This window comes from Giraffa tippelskirchi, chromosome 6 (assembly GCF_054371585.1).
Source record: "Giraffa tippelskirchi isolate mGirTip1 chromosome 6, T2T-mGirTip1v1.2.pri, whole genome shotgun sequence".
Taxonomy (NCBI): Eukaryota; Metazoa; Chordata; class Mammalia; order Artiodactyla; family Giraffidae; genus Giraffa; species Giraffa tippelskirchi.
The window spans coordinates 119,041,942-119,059,863 of record NC_137280.1 but is presented as its reverse complement, the minus strand read 5'-3'; the positions used below and the strand labels follow the sequence as shown (position 1 = coordinate 119,059,863).

Below are 17,922 nucleotides of genomic sequence, written 5' to 3'. Positions count from 1 at the left end.
GTGTTGTCACTCCTGCTTAGCCATTCTAGTGACTGAAATACATTTCATAAAAATTCTGTGAGGTAGGTATTGCCAAAAGCCCCATTCTACAGACATCGAGACTGAGGCTAGAGAGGGGAAGCTACAAAGCCCACCCAGATCACACAGGATATGAAGAGCAAGTGGGCAGCAGCAGATCTATATGATTCCTGTGTGCCACGGCTGTATGAAATTTTGTCAGAAAATTTGGGTGTGCCAAAATTATAGGTCTCTTTTTTATATATAATTTTATTTATTTATTTATTTTTGGCTGTACTGGGTCTTTGTTGCTGCTCTGGATTTTCTCTAGTTGTGGTGAGTGGGGGCTACTCTCTAGTTTTAGTACATAGGTTCCTCATTGAAGTGACTTTTGTTGCGGAGCATGGGCTCTAGGCCACTCTGGCTTCAGTAATTGTGGCTAATGAGCTCAGTAGTTGCAGCTCTCAGGCTCTAGAGCACAGGCTTAATAGTTGTGGTGTATGGGCTTTTTTGTTCTGCAGCATGTGGGATCTTCCTGTACCAGGGAGTGAACCCATGTCTCCTGCATTGGCAGGAAAATTCTTTGCCACTGAGCCATCAGGGAAGCCTGATGGCTCTCATTACTTTCTATAGTACCTATTTCCATTTGACAGCAAAAATATAACCTGTTCATTTCAAACAGTTGTATGATCACTTAGTCATTTCAGGGGTGTGCTCAGTCAAGTTGAGGGTTTTGTCCCTCTTCTTCTATTCAGGGTCACAACTATATCCTGAGCTTATGTGATCATGGCATGGAGTGGGAGTTGAGGGGGCTGGAGATTGTCTGGTCCTTGGTCAACATCCATCTTCCTCAGCTGCTCATCGAGGCAGGTAGACATGACCCCTACTAGTTGTGAACTGTCATCCTTGATTTCTACTGTGCCCATAGATGTCTATGTTTGTCCATGGTGTCTGGCTTGGATTGTCCAGATTCTTCTAGGTTCATTTGGTTCTGTTTATTACATCCCACAACCCATTGTCTGCCTATCTAGGCACTCTTTGAGCAACTTACAGACCAAGCACAGATTCTCTTCACTCTCAGAGCTCCCAAGCCTTTCTGGGGGTCCTATTCTCCCCTTATCCCTGGGTAGAGGGGATTGGGGGAGGAAGTGAGAGAGAGTCTCTTCTCAGAGACCCACCCCAGTAGCTAACTGTAATGCTCTCTTTGCTATAATTTTTTCCCCACCCTCATTCTTTTGGAAAACTGACTCTGGTATTATCATACCTTCTTCCTGACTCTGCCGTTGCTGATGTAAAATATAAGATATGAGTCCTTCAGCCTCTTGGGCTTTCACTGCTCCAAAAAAAGTTTTCTTGCTCTAAACAGCTTTGGGTTTCAAGAGTCCATTTTGCAAATCAAGATCCAAGAATTTCACTTTTTTTCTTTGCATTCAGCACTCTCTCCACAGGAGTAATAAGGAAGTCTTATTTTAGATGATTTTAGATGGAAGACTTAAGAGTTTGACAACAGGGAAGAAGGAGGGGTTAAGCAGAGGAATGTGAGGCTCAGAGAGGTGAAATAACTTGCCCAAGGTTACATAACAGTCAACAGTGGCTGTGCTCACCACTCTATCAGGAGAGTAAGACTGAGAAAGTTGACACAGCAGAGAGTACAGCCAGTGGATCTCTGACCATGAAGACTGGGTTACTTCTTAGCTTACATGCTGTCCTATGGGCTATGGGTAGGTGTCTGAGAAAGGGAATGTGATTGAATTCTGGGCAGGAAAATCTGATTTTAGATCCACTGAGAGGGCAGGTCTTCATAGGAATGCTCCCGTCAACCCTTTTCAACAGTGAAACTCTATTTATAAAGGGAGACCATCTCTAGAAATGAATTCACCATAAAAACCAGATTTTCCCACCTGGACTGCTTGAATCCCAGGGCTTTAGCTTCCCTGGAAGTAATATGCTGGGAATGGTTAATCAGAAAATATTTCTGGCATTTGAGGATGGGGCTAAAATTCAATAACTGGGTTGTGGTTATAGAAGCATGGCTGGTGCGGGAACCTCAGCCCTGCTCTGCAGTGGTTTTGTGACACTGGAAAAGTCCTTTCTCTTTGTTTTTATTTTCTTCCTCTATAGCACAAAGAGTTTTGATCACATGGTGTGTGGAGTAATTGAAGCAAGCATGAGACCTCAGCCTTCTAGGTGCCACTCTGGAATCAGTAGAACCCCCCCTCACACCCCCACATTCCAAGGGGACTCTGTGGGGGCCAGTCCTTTCTGATCCAGGCTAGTGATCATGTATATGTGCTAAGTCACTTTAGTCGTATCCAACTCTGTGCGACCCTATGGACTGCAGCTCATCAGGCTCCTAGGTCCATGGGATTCTCCAGGCAAGAATACTGGAGTGGATTGCCATTTCCTTCTCCAGTGATTATGTATAAATGAGTGGAAATTTGTGCTCCCCACCCTGCAGCTCACAGTCCTGCAACTCTCTTATCTCTCCTGAGTGGAGGGTAAGGTTGATTGAGAAAATGTGAAGCTAAATGAGTCACCTTTGACAGACACTGCTGGCCCCTTCTTAGCAGTGCTTCATCACTGAGTTCCTACCATAGTGGTTTCTCAACTTACCTTTAAGAATCACTTGGGAGAACTTGTCCAAAGGCAGAAAAGCCTGCCCCCAGGGAGTCTGAATCATTAGATCAAGAGTGGACCTAGGAATCCTCATTTTTCTTGACCTAATGCCAATTTTTTTGAAGTAAAGAAATTTTTGAATATGTAATACATTTATACGGATCAAAATCTAAAAGGTAGAAAGGGTATAAAGTGAAAAATGACTCCAACCCTCTTCTCTCATCACCTAGTTCCCCTCCCCTGAGGCAAACAACTACTTGTTTATCTTTCCTGAGATAATCTATGCATATGATAGCTGTAAGAGAAAATAAGATCTGCATTTTAAAAACAAGACTTTCAGGGAGTTCCCTAGCAGTTCAGTGGTTAAGACTTCACCTTCCAAAAAAAAAAAAGACTTCACCTTCCAATGCAAAGGGTACAGGTTGGATTCCTGGTCAGGGAACTAAGATCCCACATCTTCTGGCCAAAAAACCAAAATAGAAGCAATACTGTAACAAATTCAGGCTCAGATGGTAAAAGCATCTGCCTACAATGCGGGAGACCCGGGTTCGATCCCTCAGTTGGAAAGATCCCCTGGAGAAGGAAATGGCAGCCCACTCCAGTATTCTTGCCTGGAAAATCCCATGGACAGAGGAGCCTGGCAGGCTACAATCCCTGGCAGGGGTTGCAAAGAGTTGGACACGACGGAGTGACTTCACTTTCACTTTCTTTAACAATGGTGTACTTCACAAAAAATTAAAAAAAAAAAAAGATTCTCTTGGTGATTCTAATGCTGAGGGACCACAGACATACTTGGAAAAAGCATACTCTTACTTTATGCCAGGCCCTGGGCAAGATCTTCAGACTAGATGTGTGACTGGCACTGATTAGTATGCTCAACAAGACTAGACGGTGCCACCTGGTATGCCATAAGCAGGGGAGCAAAGGGACTCCAGTGGGCCTTGACTAGGGAGACCAGAAACTGGAGCTGCTGAGGGCAGGGTTGTGATGTGACAAAAAAAGTATGAGGCCTGTAGGTCCTTTCATCTTCCTGTCATCAGCTGCGGCACCTGGCAGACACTGGATACCGCAGCTGGCAAAGACCTGGTAACACAAGGAGCTGCTTGGCATCCCTGCCCAGTCCCATCCCAGAAGAGCTGTAGGCCTCTGCTTTCTTTAGGGGGCCCTGTGGGGAAGTGTCTTTTGTCTCTTTGGCGTCAGGAATACCAATCACGTGCCTGTTCGTTAGGTGAGCTGGCGCCTTGTTTCCTGGGGTGGGGTGGCTGTTGTTCCCTAGGCAGAGCAGGGTAGAGCTGGTCAAAGTCCCTGACTGGCGAGGGTGGGGGTGAGAATTTTCAGACTAATCCCTTTCCCTTAAGGGTTGGGTTCGTCCAAAGGAAAATTATCAGGGAGCATCCCACACAAGCGTTGGACTCTGGCTGCCTAGTTTGCTGAGGAGCTCTTCCCCATTCCAGTCCTCACCCCCACCCCCTAACCCCGCCCCAGTCTCAATACACTTATGCAGAACGGATGTTCACCGGTAGAGAGAGACGTCCACTCTAGACTTGGGCTCTCCCTGCAACAATGGTTATTTTGGACTAGAGGCCTCTTCAGAAGTCCTTGGTAGGAAATACGGGTTAAGAGTATCAAAAACTCCTTGCACTGCCTCATTTTGAACCTGTTCCCTCACAAATAAAAAGGGAATAACGATATTTCACCATATGGATTATTGTGAAGAATGAGATAACTCATGTTAGGTTCAGGGGAGGGCACTGAGGCCCTAAGCAGAATCTCAGCGCTGACTGGAAACGCCAGCTCTATTCTGAGTCTCAGTTTCCCCATCCTGAAAGGGAGCCACAGCCCCTCCCAAAAATCGCCCACCCAAGAACACCTCTCCCTCCCTCATCTCTATCCCCACCCTTACCCGCCCTCCTTTTCCCAGTTCACTCCCTTCCCCCTCCTTCTCCTTCGCCCAGGGCTTCTAGGCTTTTCAAGACCTGGGTCTTTAATTCAGTTTAGGACACCTCCGCCTGAAGGACCCCTGCAGACCGTGAATTACCGCAGCTAGTCCGCCGTTCCTGCTTTGAGAAGAGCGAGCCGAGCTTTCGAGGAAGTGGGTGAGCATCAAGGCCCGCCGCACCTCGCCCAGCCGCGTCTCCACCTTGCCCGCCCAGCTGGCCTCCGCCTGCCGTCAGGCGATCTCGCCGGGCAGCCCCGCCGGTTGTGTGACGTCACGGGCCCCAGGGTCCTCGGCGCCTGCGCCCGCTCCTATAAAGGCAGACGCCGCGCCGCCCCGCTGCGCTGTATTGCCTTGTTCTCCGCCTTGTAGTTTTGCAGTCTGACGACGCCGCACTGCTCAGTTTAGCCTCCGGCCCGCCATCTCCTTGAGACCTAACACGGTAAGTGGACGCTGACGGGGCTGAAAGGGACGGATTGCGAGCTGGTGGTCACACCACTCGGGCTTTGGCCCAGCTGAAGGCGGGAGGCACCTGGGCCTGGCCTCACCTCAGGCCTGGTGGAACAATTGACCCCATTCTCCGGGAGATGCCAGCGGGCTCCGTTCTCCCACCCCTTGGTTTGACTCGAGGAGGCCTCCTCTAGTCGGCGTCTTCACGGCGCCTCCGTGAGTGCCCGGCGGGCGGGAGGGAGAAGGTGCGAGTCGAGCTCGGGGTTGGGCCTCCTCAGCATGGGGCGACCATCAGCCGCCGCGGAGTTCGGCTGCAGGCCCATCTGGGGCCGGGGGTCTCCTTTGGCCGTAAGCCTGCCGGACCCAGGGCGAGGGTGGCGGTGGGACTTTTAATGGAGTTCCCGGGGCTGTCGTGAGTGTGGGCATGTGTCCATGTTTATTGTTTTGGTGTCCGGAGCGATAGTGGCAGTGTTAGTCCGGGAACGCTGGATTCTTGGTTTACATCCTTTCTCGCCCGTGTAACTGGCGTCACTAGTCACCGGTCCTACCTAACTGCTGGGACCGAATCTTGGCAGAGAGCCGCCTGCTCCTTCAGAATATTTCTGTTTTGCCATAGCCAGGGGTTGCTGAAACGGTTGTAATAGCAGATGCCATCGTCATAGTGGTGTGGTTTTTTAGGTGCCTTAACTCGAGGTGTCTGGCCTTTTTTTTTTTTTTTTGAAGGGATATTCATTCCTTTCTTTGGTTCACTTTTTAATGGAGACTTCAGGCTTAAATTTGGGGTCATGAATTTTTTTCATCAGAGCCTTATAGTAGAAGGTTTCTGTGTTGTAGAGCAATAGAATTTCGGTCGCCTAAAACAGGCTTTTTCCTTTATGATGATAAAACCCACCTCATAGAGGGTGATTTAATGTACAAATACCAGAGCATAAGGAATTGAAGGGATAGTCTTGAAAACATTTCAAACAAAATTACATCCATTATTATTAAATTTTGCTGTGAATTCCAGATGTTTAACACGAAAAAAAATTCAGTATCAAGTTTAGTGTTACAAAGGGCGTCGAATTGCAGATTAACCGATTGCTTCCTTGCTGTTGTTGAGTAAGGTCTCAACTCCTTTAAAAGTAACCTAATACACGAATTTGACTATGAGTAAGCAGATCTTGCTGTTTATCGAAAGTTATTTGAAATATGCTAATTTTATCAGCTGTTTTGCCAGGCTTGGGGTTCTCTAATAATGTTCACTCCAGTGCATGGAAAGTAAAAAAAAAAAAAAAAAAAGCCCAACAAAGAATGTTTCGTAATTAGAAATTGAACTCACATTAAAATACTTCTTTTAGGGATACCTTTTGTTATTGCCTTGTTACAGAGAAGGTCCTCTTCTCTGGGTCTTTACCCATGGAGCTGGACAACTGCATTATTGGCAGGTACTGAGGAACGTGGAGAAAACAGACATATTTGTGAAATGAAAAATGAAATCTGATTCTCCAACCGTGGATGAGGGAGAGCTGGGTATTTCAATGGCTGGTTTTAAAACAGCTTTACCTTTTTGCCTCCTTGTGCTAATTTGTCTGTTTGGGAAATGGAGATAATTATCTGGGGAAAGCAGACTGAATATTTTAACTGTTTTAATGGATCTTAAGTCTTGGGAACTTAACAAAGGTTCCGTCAGTGTTTTCAGTGTCAAATTCTATGTTTTTAAGTTGTAATGACATCACAGGATTGAAAAATCTATACTTGAAATTTAAAGAGGTCTTGAATTTTTAGGATCAGGTATTGCTGCCATTACCCCCTCCCCTGAACCACTCACTCAAAAATCTGAAGATGGTAAGAAATTGCTGGCCTAGAAGCTTAGAACATTTCAATTTTAAAGAGTTTTGTTTTTTTTTTTTAATTTTTTGGACAGAATTCAGCTCTTTTGAATTGTTTAATTTTATGTAAGAGGTGTCCTTTTCCTAATGACTCATAATTAACGTGAGTTAATAAAGTTTTTTTAGAGTAAGTAATAGGTTATTACTATGAGGATTTTGGAAGATCTCAAACTGAGGATACCTGGACAGTCAGTGATGAAAGATAAAAAGGAAATTTAAGTTATTATGTTTAAGTCACTAGGACAACATCTGCTTATTAAATATTATATTCACTTGTATATGGTCTTGCATTGATCCAAACGTAAGTATATCCTGATCTACTTTTTGGATCTGAACTCATTTTTCACTGATAAGTCTCACTGCTGGGAAAATTACTATCTTATTTGGTAGCTTTGTTTATTTTGTACTGATCTTTCTCAAGTTTGCAGGTGGTTAATAGTGGCAGTTAACTATTCAAATGGGGTAGTCAGTGAGAGCAGAAAGGAAGAGTCAGTAAGTCCATTTTAGATGTATTTTGCATCAGAATTATAAATTATTCTAAATCTTAAACCAGTGAGAGCAGGTGTTAAAAGCTTCTGTACCTAGGAGTTATACTTAGAAAAAAGGTTTCTACCTTTGTGTGCTAGCCTGTGAATAATCAGAGTGTTTATAGTGTTATATACTATAGGTCCTTAGGATTTTATGGTTAATGAGTTGGAAGGGCTCTAACAGGCTACAGTTGATGAAATGCCATATAGAAGTAATATCTCTTAAATTTCAAATTGAGTATAATACCTTTTTTTAGATGCCTTCAATTAAGTTGCAGAGTTCTGATGGAGAGATATTCGAAGTTGATGTTGAAATTGCAAAACAGTCTGTGACCATCAAGACTATGTTGGAAGGTAAGTTTATTAGAAAACCTGGGTCAGGGGAAAGGGGAAGAAATATGTAGTTTGATATAACCTGTAAACATAGTCTGGAAGTAACATTCTGTCAAAATTGCCCATTTGAAGAGGTAAAGTTTTTTCTTTAAAGTATTAACTACATCTGTCTGACAGGGGTCATTTTTTTCCAGCATTTTCTTAGTTATTTTTTTCTCTTATTAAGTAGATAATATCGTAGACTACTAATAATATGGAAATGATTTCCAAGACTCAGATAATGGTCCATTTCTCTGACAAGTAAATTTGCATTCACATTTCTAATGGCAAAAACTAAAGCCTTTGTAAAAAGATACCTTATATATGGTAGTTAAATAGAACACCTTGTTTCAATAGAGGGAGTAAGCTGAGTAGATTGTAAACCAAGTAGGTGTTTTTTTTAAACCAAGTTTTCCCTTTTATTTTGTCATTCCCTTGAAACTGCAGAGCATGAACACTACATAAAGAAGGCAAGAAAACAATTCCTGAAGCATTTAAAAGCTTTTGCTATTAACATAGATCTTTTCTTAGTAATATCAGTGGGTTGGTAGACATTAATAATATATAGAGATACACAAATCAGTTTCTAGAACTGGTGGAGAAAACTACTTAAGGGTGGTAAGAATGTTCTTTAGTACAGTTGTCTCCATATCTGCACGGGACTGGTTTCAGGACCCTCTGTGAATACCAAAATTTATGGATACTCAACGGTCACATGGTATAATTAATGCATTAGTCCAAGCGGTGCTATGGAAACATCTTGGCTGCTGTTAGTCTTTAGGCTTGTGGAGAGAGTGTAGTGTGTAGTCCTAGTGAGGTGATACTTCAAACTAGTAAAGATGTTTTGGGAGAGCATTCTGAGGTAAACTGAGAGAGGATGTGTTTAAAATTTGAGATTTTTAGTTAGGGTTGTGATTGTGATACTGTAGTTGATAGAGCTGAGTAACAAGTTTGAGGGGAATGGAAAGTAAATGACTTTGAGCTTGAACATGTTGTGTAAGAGATTCCCTCAAAAGATCTTTGTAATAACCTACTGGTCAATTGACTATTGGCTCTTGGTCCCTGAGTTATAGATTGCTGGAGACAGACTTACTTTGTATGGTGTGTGTGTGTGTGTGTGTAAGTAAATGAGATTGGCAAATGGCCATATTGAGGCAGGATGGGGTGTTAGGAGTGGAAAAGTCAGAGGTGGAGAATCTGGAGTAGGATTTGTAAAAGCCAAAGGAAAAGGGAGGATTATCAGATTGAAGACTGATCAGTTAGGATTTCAGGGATAATTTAGACTTCTAACAAGTCAGATACTAGGTGTGGTAGAGATGGAAGCTGAGAGGCAGAAGGTTTGTCTTCTGTTTTTTAAAAGAAAATAAAATCTGAACATACTTACAGATTTTTCAGTTTTTTAGTTTGGTAATTGGCAACAATTATGTGGCACTTACAGTCCGGTACCCTGGTTAACTTACATGGATTATTTCAATTAAGTTGTAAACCCCTTGGTACATCCCACAATCACTGTTCATCAAGTATGTGTTGAATGAAGAACTGTGGTATGGTCACATAGGAGTGTGAAAGCTAACCAAGTATCCCTAAAGGCAGGTGAGTAAGGCTTTATCTAGAAGATGTAGAAACTGATACCAAAATTATTGCCTAAATACTTGCTTTGGCAGTGAAAGTGTTCTTTACTTCATCTTAGTTGGTGCCTGGCACCCTAATCTGTCCTTTGCTGCTTCAAAGAAGCATTTGCCAGTAAGAACAAACATAGGATTTCTTGGGTTTTCCGTGTCAACTTTGATCACTGAAGCAAGTGAATAGTAGACAGCAACAGTTCATTTCTTCCCATAGCCTTTGGACTTTGGAGGTGAATGGCTTTATCTAAAGTACCAGTGGTTTATATAGAAATCTAGCCTCTTGAGGACTGGAGTGTATTGAACTGAAATCTTCTAATCACTGTATAATCAGAAGTGAAAGTGGCATGTGTACACATGCATTGACTGATTTCTTCAGGTCTGGGGTGTGGTATCAGGATACAAGTGTTTTTCAGACATTCTTGAAACTAAATAGCTTAAAGGAATGACTGTTGGTACTTGAGCCTTCAGTTAGCAAAAAAAACATTGCAAATTCTTGGTTTAAATGCTAGAGAAGTGAATCATTTAAAACTATAAGGCCTTTATATTTAACATGAGTTAAGGCTTCCAAATAACATTTGTATCTTCTAAACAAGCTGGTCTTCTGCGTTTCCTCTAATATGTTCACTCCCCAAACCACATGTGTATTACATAGTAGAACTTCTTTCTCTCCCCTCTGATTTAAAAATATTTCATACTAGTTCAAGAAAAGCATAAGTGGTTTGATCCAAATTGAAATATTGTCATTTTGTAGTTTTACTCTCAGAGATGGGATCAGGGAAAGGCATTGGTGGAGAGTAGAGGGGAGATGAGTGAATGTACACATACAGGAAAATAGGGTACTTTTTGAATCTACTCTCATCTTTACCACTTGATTGGAGAAAGCTCATTGATCTCCATGTTGTCAAGTGCATCATTTCAATTCTCATCTAGACTTAATGAGAGCTTCTGACATTTGATCAGTCCCTTATAGATTTGGCATTCAGCATACTTATTACTTACCTCACTCACAGCCTCTCCTCCCATTTTTAAAGCCTTCAGTTCCCCAGGATTTGCTTAATCATTGTACCTCTTCACTACATCAATACTCATTCATTCCTTGGTTACCTCAGCTAGTCTCATAGTGTTAAGAATGATTTTTGCATCAGTTCCCACCTACAGTTCTGATTTCTTTGGATATTCATAGCTAATTCTTCCTGCCTAGGATAGCTATAATTAGGGACTCAAAAGTTTGAGCCATGTCAGCGTAACTGATGCTGTGAAACAACCAGTATAGCAATGCGGTAACTTTTGACTTCTAATCTTGGCACTGTTACATGTTTCTTTGGCAGCTCTGGAAGACAGACCCATTTGGTTTGAAAAACATTCTTTCTTAGAATCTGAGTAACATACAGATTTTAAGTTTTTTCTTTGGAGCTCAGCAACCACCTTGGTAATCTGAAAGTTATGATGACATCTGGAAGCCTGTGTCCCCAAAGTGCCATATGATGTTTAGCTGATAGGTTCAGAGAAACTTTTCGTCCAAAGAAATGCCAAACTATTCTACCAAGAAACTAAGACACTGCTCTTCTCTGGAATAAAGTTTCATACTGAGATAATTCTGATATAAGATGCCACAAAAGAATGCTTTAAAGCTTGGGAATAGGAATAACATAATTTGGAAAAATCATTCACTTCCTGAGTCATTCCAGAAAAACCCTGTCTTTTTAAAATTTTTGCCTTACAGAAACCATTCGTGAAAGACTTTTTTGTTAGAGAAACCTGTATATTACTCTAATATTGAATCATACCAGTAAGTGTGGAGCTGCCTGCATTGTTTTTGTCAGTGGCTGCATAATCTGTTGTGTGTATGTGTGTGTATATACATATTTAGGCTTCAAATTTTAACAGACCATTCTGGGAAATAAAACAATAATTCACATTATTTTATTTTCCTAAATGATGTCCATCTAGAGAGTTTGGTATCAAGAGTTAGGGTAGGAGTCTGGCTTTTATTTTTTCTCAAGTGGTTGCCAGTTATCCCACTTATTAAATCATTTTTCCTAATTAAAAACTCTGTTTATATAATATTCCTGTATTTGTCTACTCACATGTTTTTATATAGTTTTGGGTGAACTATTTTTAATAAGTAAAATACTTTTTTGAGTCTTTCAGATAAACTTGCCTTGCAAATTACTTGTTTGAAACAGCCTGATTGTTATAATGGAGTTAGATAATAATGGCAACTCCCCTCTTGTTTTCTTAGATTTGGGAATGGATGATGAAGGAGATGATGATCCAGTCCCCTTGCCAAATGTTAATGCAGCAATATTAAAAAAGGTAAGGGTGCTAGCAAACTGTACACATAAATACATATGTATCCGTTTTTTAATTATCAATATCTTGGTGATCTTTTTCTAGATATATATATAGCTTCCTTAAAAAAAAGCTATAGTAAGATTATGACTAAGGTATTTGTTTTGTTATCCAAACCCTGTGAATATTTAAGATGTCTTGTCTTTTTCATTAGCAGATTTGAATTATTATACATATGGTAGTATAAGGTTAGCAAAAAGGAAAGTATTTTTGATTGCTTGTATACTGAGTGGGTGTGCATCAAAAGTAGTTTGAGAACATGATACATGCTTTTTTTTGGTTTGTTTTTTTCTCAGTTGATCACCTTATCCTGTGCATAAACAGCCATCTACATATTAGTGTTTCAGGGAGTGTGGCTTCTTTACTAGAGCCTGCTGTGTAATTGAATGCTCTTCTGAAGAAATGGCAGCCAGTTGCCACACTAGGGGGAAAACTGGCTAGGCTTAGATATGGGAATGGTTGGTTCCAGTTGGTCCCTTCTTAAGGAGTTTTCAGAGTCATTAACCATATACAGTTGGATTTTATGTGTTCTCTTGAGCTTGGCATGAGATGCAGCTGTACTGCATATTTTTCCATATTCTCACCATGATTGGCTATTACCAGTCTTTTTAATATCCCTAGTGTAGGTAAAAAGTGTCTTATAGTCACTATTCTGTGTTCTGTGTTTGAATTTGACTGTACTGGGTATCTTTTAAAAATGGGATCATAGAATATTCTTTGTGTCGGGCTTATTTCACTGAGCATAATGTTTTCCAGGTTAATGCATTTTATAGTCTAATAGACTTTATAGGAGTTCTTTATGAATTTTTTTACCACATTGCTTTTTGTTCAGTCACAAAGTCGTGTCTACTCTCCAGGCTCCTCTGTCCTACACCGTCTCCCAGAAAGAAACTGTTAGTTGCTCAGTCATGTCCAACCAACTCTTTACAACTCTCTGAACTGTAGCCTGTTAGGCTCTTCTGTCCATGGAATTTTCCAGGCAAGAATACTGAAGTGGGTTGCCATTCCTTTCTCCAGAGACCTTCCCGACCCAGGAATTGAACCCAGATCTCCTGCCCTGCAAGCAGATTCTTTACTGAGCCATTAGGGAAGCCCGCTATCTCCTGGAGTTTGCTCAAATTCATGAGTCAGTGATATTATCTTACCACCTCATCCTCTGCCATCCCGTTCTCCTTTTGCCTTTTTAATCTTTCCCAGCATCAGGGTCTTTTTCGTTGCGTCAGCCCTTCCGCATCAGGTGGCCACAGTATTGGAGCCTCAGTTTCAGTATCAGTCCTTCTAATGAATATTCAGGGTTGATATTCTTCAGTTAATGAATATTCAGGGTTGATTTCCTTTAGGATTGACTGGTTTGATCTCTCAAGAGTCTTTTCCAGCACCACAATTCAAAAGCAGCAGTTTTGTTGGCAAAGTGATGTCTCTTTTTTAATATGCTGTCTGGGTTTGTCATAACTTTTCTTCCAAGGAGCAAGCATCTTTTAATTTCACGGCCGCAATGATTTTGGAGCCCAAGAAGATAAAACCTGTCACTGCTTCCATATTTCCCCATCTATTTACAATGACGTGATGGGACCAGATGCCATGATCTTAGTTTTTTGAATATTGAATTTCAAGCCAGCTTCTTCACTCTCCTCTTTTCACCTTCATCAAGAGACTTATCTGTCATTGGAGTGGTATCATTTGCATATCTAAGGTTGTTGATATTTCTCCTGGCAATCTTTATTCCAGATTGTGGTTCATCCAGCCACATATTTCGCATGATGTACTTTGCATATAAGTTAAATAAGCAAGGTGACAAATCTACAACCTTGTTGTACTCCTTTACCATTTTTGAACCAGTTCGTTGTTCCATATCCAGTTCTAACTGTTGCTTCTTGACCTGCATACAGGTTTCTCAGGAGACAGGTAAGGGTGTCTGGTACTCCCATTGCTCTAAGAATTTTCCAGTTTGTTACAATCCACATACTCAAAGGATTTAGTGTAGTCATTGAAGCAGAAGTAGATGTTCTTCTGGAATACTCTTGCTTTCTCCATGAGCCAGCAAACGTTGGCAGTTTGGTCTGGTTCTTCTGCCTTTTCTAAATTGAGCTTGTACTTCTGGAAGTTCTCAGTTCACATACTGCCCAAGCCTAGCTTGAAGGATTTTGAGCATAACCTTGCTAGCCTGTGAAATGAATGCAATTGTACAGTAGTTTGAACATTTCTTTGACATTGCCTTTCTTTGGGATTGGAATGAAAATTGACCTTTTCTGGTTCTGTGGCCATTGCTGAGTTTTATAGATTTGCTGGTTGAGTGCAGCACTTTTAACAACATCATCTTTTAGGATTTGAGATAGTTCAGCGGGAATTCCATCACCCCCACTAGCTTGGTTCATAGTAGTGGTTCCTAAGGCCCACTTGACTTCAGACTCCAGGATGTCTAATTCTAGGTAAGTGACCACACCACCGTGGTTATCTGGGTAATTAAGACCTTTTTTGTACAGTACTTCTATGTATTCTTGCCACGTCTTCTTAATCTCTTCTGCTTCTGTTAGGTCCTTACTGGTTTGCTATTATATATATCTTTCATCCTCTAGGGTTGTGATTGTCGAGCTTGGCTACTAACTTTATTCAAGCTGACTTATAGCTAGTTCCTGTGTAGGAATGAACTTACTCCAGCAGTGTAAGTCCTTGTTATAAAATGCCACATAGGAATAAACTTTTTATGTTGTAGGTCATTCAGTGGTGCACCCACCACAAGGATGATCCTCCTCCTCCTGAGGATGATGAGAACAAAGAAAAACGAACAGATGATATACCTGTTTGGGATCAAGAATTCCTGAAAGTTGACCAAGGGACACTCTTTGAGCTTATATTGGTATGTTTTTAATGCATAGTATAGGATATTTTTGGCATAACCTTTAGCACTTTGCATTTGTTACATTCATTGATATTGAATTTTAACTTTAAGCTTGTGCAGTGCTATATTTAAATCCATGTATCAATAACCACATTAAATGTAAATGGTCTATGGGGAGGGAGAATGGAGAATTAAATGTTTAATGAGGACAGAGTTTCAGTTTAGGAAAGTGAAAAATTCAGGAAATAGAAGATGGTGAGAGTTGCACAGCGGGGTGAATGTAGTTAGTGCCATTGAACTGTGCAATTAAATATGGTTAAAATATTATGTGTTTTATATTATGTGACTTTTTATCAGAATAAAAAGATGTAAATGGTCACCACAAGTAATTGGATAGAAAAATAAGGCTTAGCTATTTTTTAAAAAACTCACTTTGAATATAAAGACACAATTAAGTTTATAAAGGGTGGAAAAAGTATACCAACAGTAATAACCAAAAGAAAACTGGAGTGACTATATTAGATTTCAGGGCAAAGAATTAAAGGATTAAAGAGGTTCACTATGTAATGATAAAGGATCTGTTCATTATTAAGAGGACATACGAATTCTAAATGTTTTTCTACCTAAAAGCAGAATTTCCAGAAAGTGAAACAAAACCAATAGAACTCTAAAGGATAAATATGTAAATCCACAATCATAATTGTAATCTCAGTTGAGATCTGTCTCTGGTGAAACAAGTAGACGGAATCCATAAGGATGTAGTAGATTAATGACAGCAGAATATACTTGCAAGTATATACTTCCAAGATAGATCTGTTTTGGGCTTTAAGATTTAACAAAGTCTTTAATTTTTTAAAATTGACTAGCATTTTAAGCTAAATTAGATGTTCATTGTTAGTCACTAACTTTGGATTTGATTTAAAGCATCAAGTATGTAATGAAAACAATTATTTTACAGGCAGCAAACTACTTAGACATCAAAGGTTTGCTTGATGTTACCTGCAAGACTGTTGCTAATATGATCAAGGGGAAAACTCCTGAGGAGATTCGAAAGACATTCAATATCAAAAATGATTTTACTGAAGAAGAGGAAGCCCAGGTAGGTAGCTAACAGCTTGTTCTTGATCAAATGCTTTTAAAGAAACTAAAAACCCATAGCATGCTAGGAATAGAGGTGTTTATATCAAGGAGTCTTTACCTTTCTTGAGGGAAAGTTAGGTACCTTTGGTATGCTAAAAATATACTGGTCTCTTAGTCTAAGCACCTAGATGATACTGATCTTTTATAAGCATAAGAACAATTAGTTCTTATAGTGCAGTTTGATGTTTATTCCTTAGCAGTTACTAGTTTTGGACCTGGGACCTTACATGTAAACCATCAGTATTTTACTTCAGAAGAGCAGGCCCTATGGATTGTATGCCAGGATACTTAGTGTACTGAGAAGAAATGAATGAATAGATCAGAATAATTTTGTTGACAACAGGTCATGACTAAAGCTGTAATTGCCAATTGTCTTTGCTCTTTTTTGATAATTTCAGCAGGACACAATAAAAAAACTCAGGAGGGAAAGAATGGCAACCTGAAAGTATACTCTTAACCTGTTCTTTTTTTCCCCCCCAGTTTTCAGTCTGTCTTTCTAACCGACCTCACAGGCTAGGTAGCGGTTTTAGTAAAGACTACTTAAGGTACTTCCTTATATCTCTCTTCTAGGTACGCAAAGAGAACCAGTGGTGTGAGGAGAAGTGAAATTTCATGTCTAATGCTGTAACACTGTAAGGATTATTCCAAATACTAGTTGCACTGCTTTGTTTATAATTGTTAATATTAGAAAAACAGTCAACAAATGCAGCAGCATGTCAATTGTATTAGCAGAATGTTGTCCTCATTGCATGTGTAGTTTCAGTACAGTTCCAAACTTACGGCCCAGTTTCTTCTAGTTTCTTTTCTTTGCGCTGAATAAAATTGAACTGTGGGTTCCCTATAGAAAGTGGCATTTTGGGCTTTCCCTTTTTGTAAAGCAATTTCTGCCTAGTTTATTGTCCAGTTAATTTTAGTTCAGTGACTTTTAAAGTTGGCATTGTAAATAAAGCAACTTGCAAAAAACCTTCTGAAATAGAACTTAACAACGTATTATCTTTATTCAACTGGAAACTGGAAAAAGGCTACTTGAGGTAAATGCTTTGAGTGGGGTTATCAGAGTGTCTTCAGTCTTCCTGGGGGAGTAAGTACCCCTGGTATTCATTAGCCTGTATGTAGCAGGGCTTCCTTAATTGGATCTGAGGGCTTACTTTTGCATTTTTAATCCTCAGCTTTGAAGGCACAGTTACTACTCAGTTTGTGGTTTGGGAGGAGATATAATAATTAGTTTGCTAGCTTTTCAGTTAAAAAAGATAGCCTATATGGTGTCCATCTTTTTATAATCAGTGATCCCATGTGGGGAAAACTATTCACACTACTTGCATGTAGAAAATAATTTAACCTGTAATGTTAAAATGTGTGGCTTAACCCAGAAAGCATCCGTCATGAATGCAAGATACTTTCAATAAAGTTACCTGGTAGGTAGTAAATGGTTTGCTTTTTGTGTACTTAAATGTTTCTCTTTACTTAGTATTGAAAGAGTTAAATGTGTGTGTGGTTGTTTAGTTGGAAAAGACTTGGAGGCAGTTCTTGTCCTAGTTCTCTGGAGGCTGCTTACATAACTAAGGTTCTGATAGACTTCTGCCTCTTCCAATTGTCATTGATACCATTCAGGGGAACCACTGGCTCAGTTTTTTACTGGTGTACTCCAAACTGCTCTGCTCTGGTTTCCAGCCTTTCACCTACAGTTGAATAAGTTTTTCTTGGTAGTTTGAGATAGCTCACAAATTTTTAATTTTCTTTCCTCCTTGTGCTCCCTGTTTTTCTTACTTAAGAATTATCTGTATTCACATGTAGTTTTAATGTGTTCCCTTGTGTAGCTCTTATGGCTCAGATCACTACTGGACAGTAGTTTGCCTTTATTTCATCTCTTATTTGTCTCATATCTACCTCTACAATAGTGTGTGTGTGCTCAGTCATATCTGACTCTTTGTGACTCTATGGACTGTAGCCTGCCAGGCTCCTCTGTCCATGGGATTCTCCAGGCAAGAATACTGCAGTGGGGTGCCATTTCCTTCTCCAGAGGAATAATTGACACACCAAAGACTATTCCTGACCAAAAAGCCTAAAATATTTACTCTATGACCCTTCACAGAAAAAGAATGCCAACCCTTTGACTACTTCTGGATCCCTGATTCCCTTTACTCAGGAAGTAAGCTTTTTTTTCCATTTGTGCTGGTTTTAGTGGGAAAGGTAGCAG

The 17,922-nt window shown here is 40.4% G+C and overlaps 1 protein-coding gene across 1 annotated transcript; it reads left to right on the top strand.

Moving 5' to 3' along the window:
• The first annotated feature begins 4,890 nt into the window (after positions 1–4,890).
• Positions 4,891–17,152, top strand: SKP1 (S-phase kinase associated protein 1). Its single transcript, XM_081502848.1, has 6 exons — positions 4,891–4,991; positions 7,655–7,751; positions 11,637–11,710; positions 14,460–14,603; positions 15,544–15,684; positions 16,296–17,152. Exons 2-6 carry the CDS (start codon positions 7,655–7,657, stop codon positions 16,329–16,331), a joined length of 492 nt encoding a protein of 163 aa, XP_081358974.1. The 5' UTR covers positions 4,891–4,991; the 3' UTR covers positions 16,332–17,152.
• Positions 17,153–17,922: the final 770 nt, after the last annotated feature.

Excerpts from the sequence above, each read along its gene's own strand:
- SKP1 (XM_081502848.1), top strand. The coding sequence starts at position 7,655 with ATGCCTTCAATTAAGTTGCAGAGTTCTGATGGAGAGATATTCGAAGTT. Across the intron at positions 11,711-14,459 it reads ATGCAGCAATATTAAAAAAG|GTCATTCAGTGGTGCACCCA; the intron begins GTAAGGGTGCTA and ends TTTATGTTGTAG. Across the intron at positions 15,685-16,295 it reads CTGAAGAAGAGGAAGCCCAG|GTACGCAAAGAGAACCAGTG; the intron begins GTAGGTAGCTAA and ends TCTCTCTTCTAG.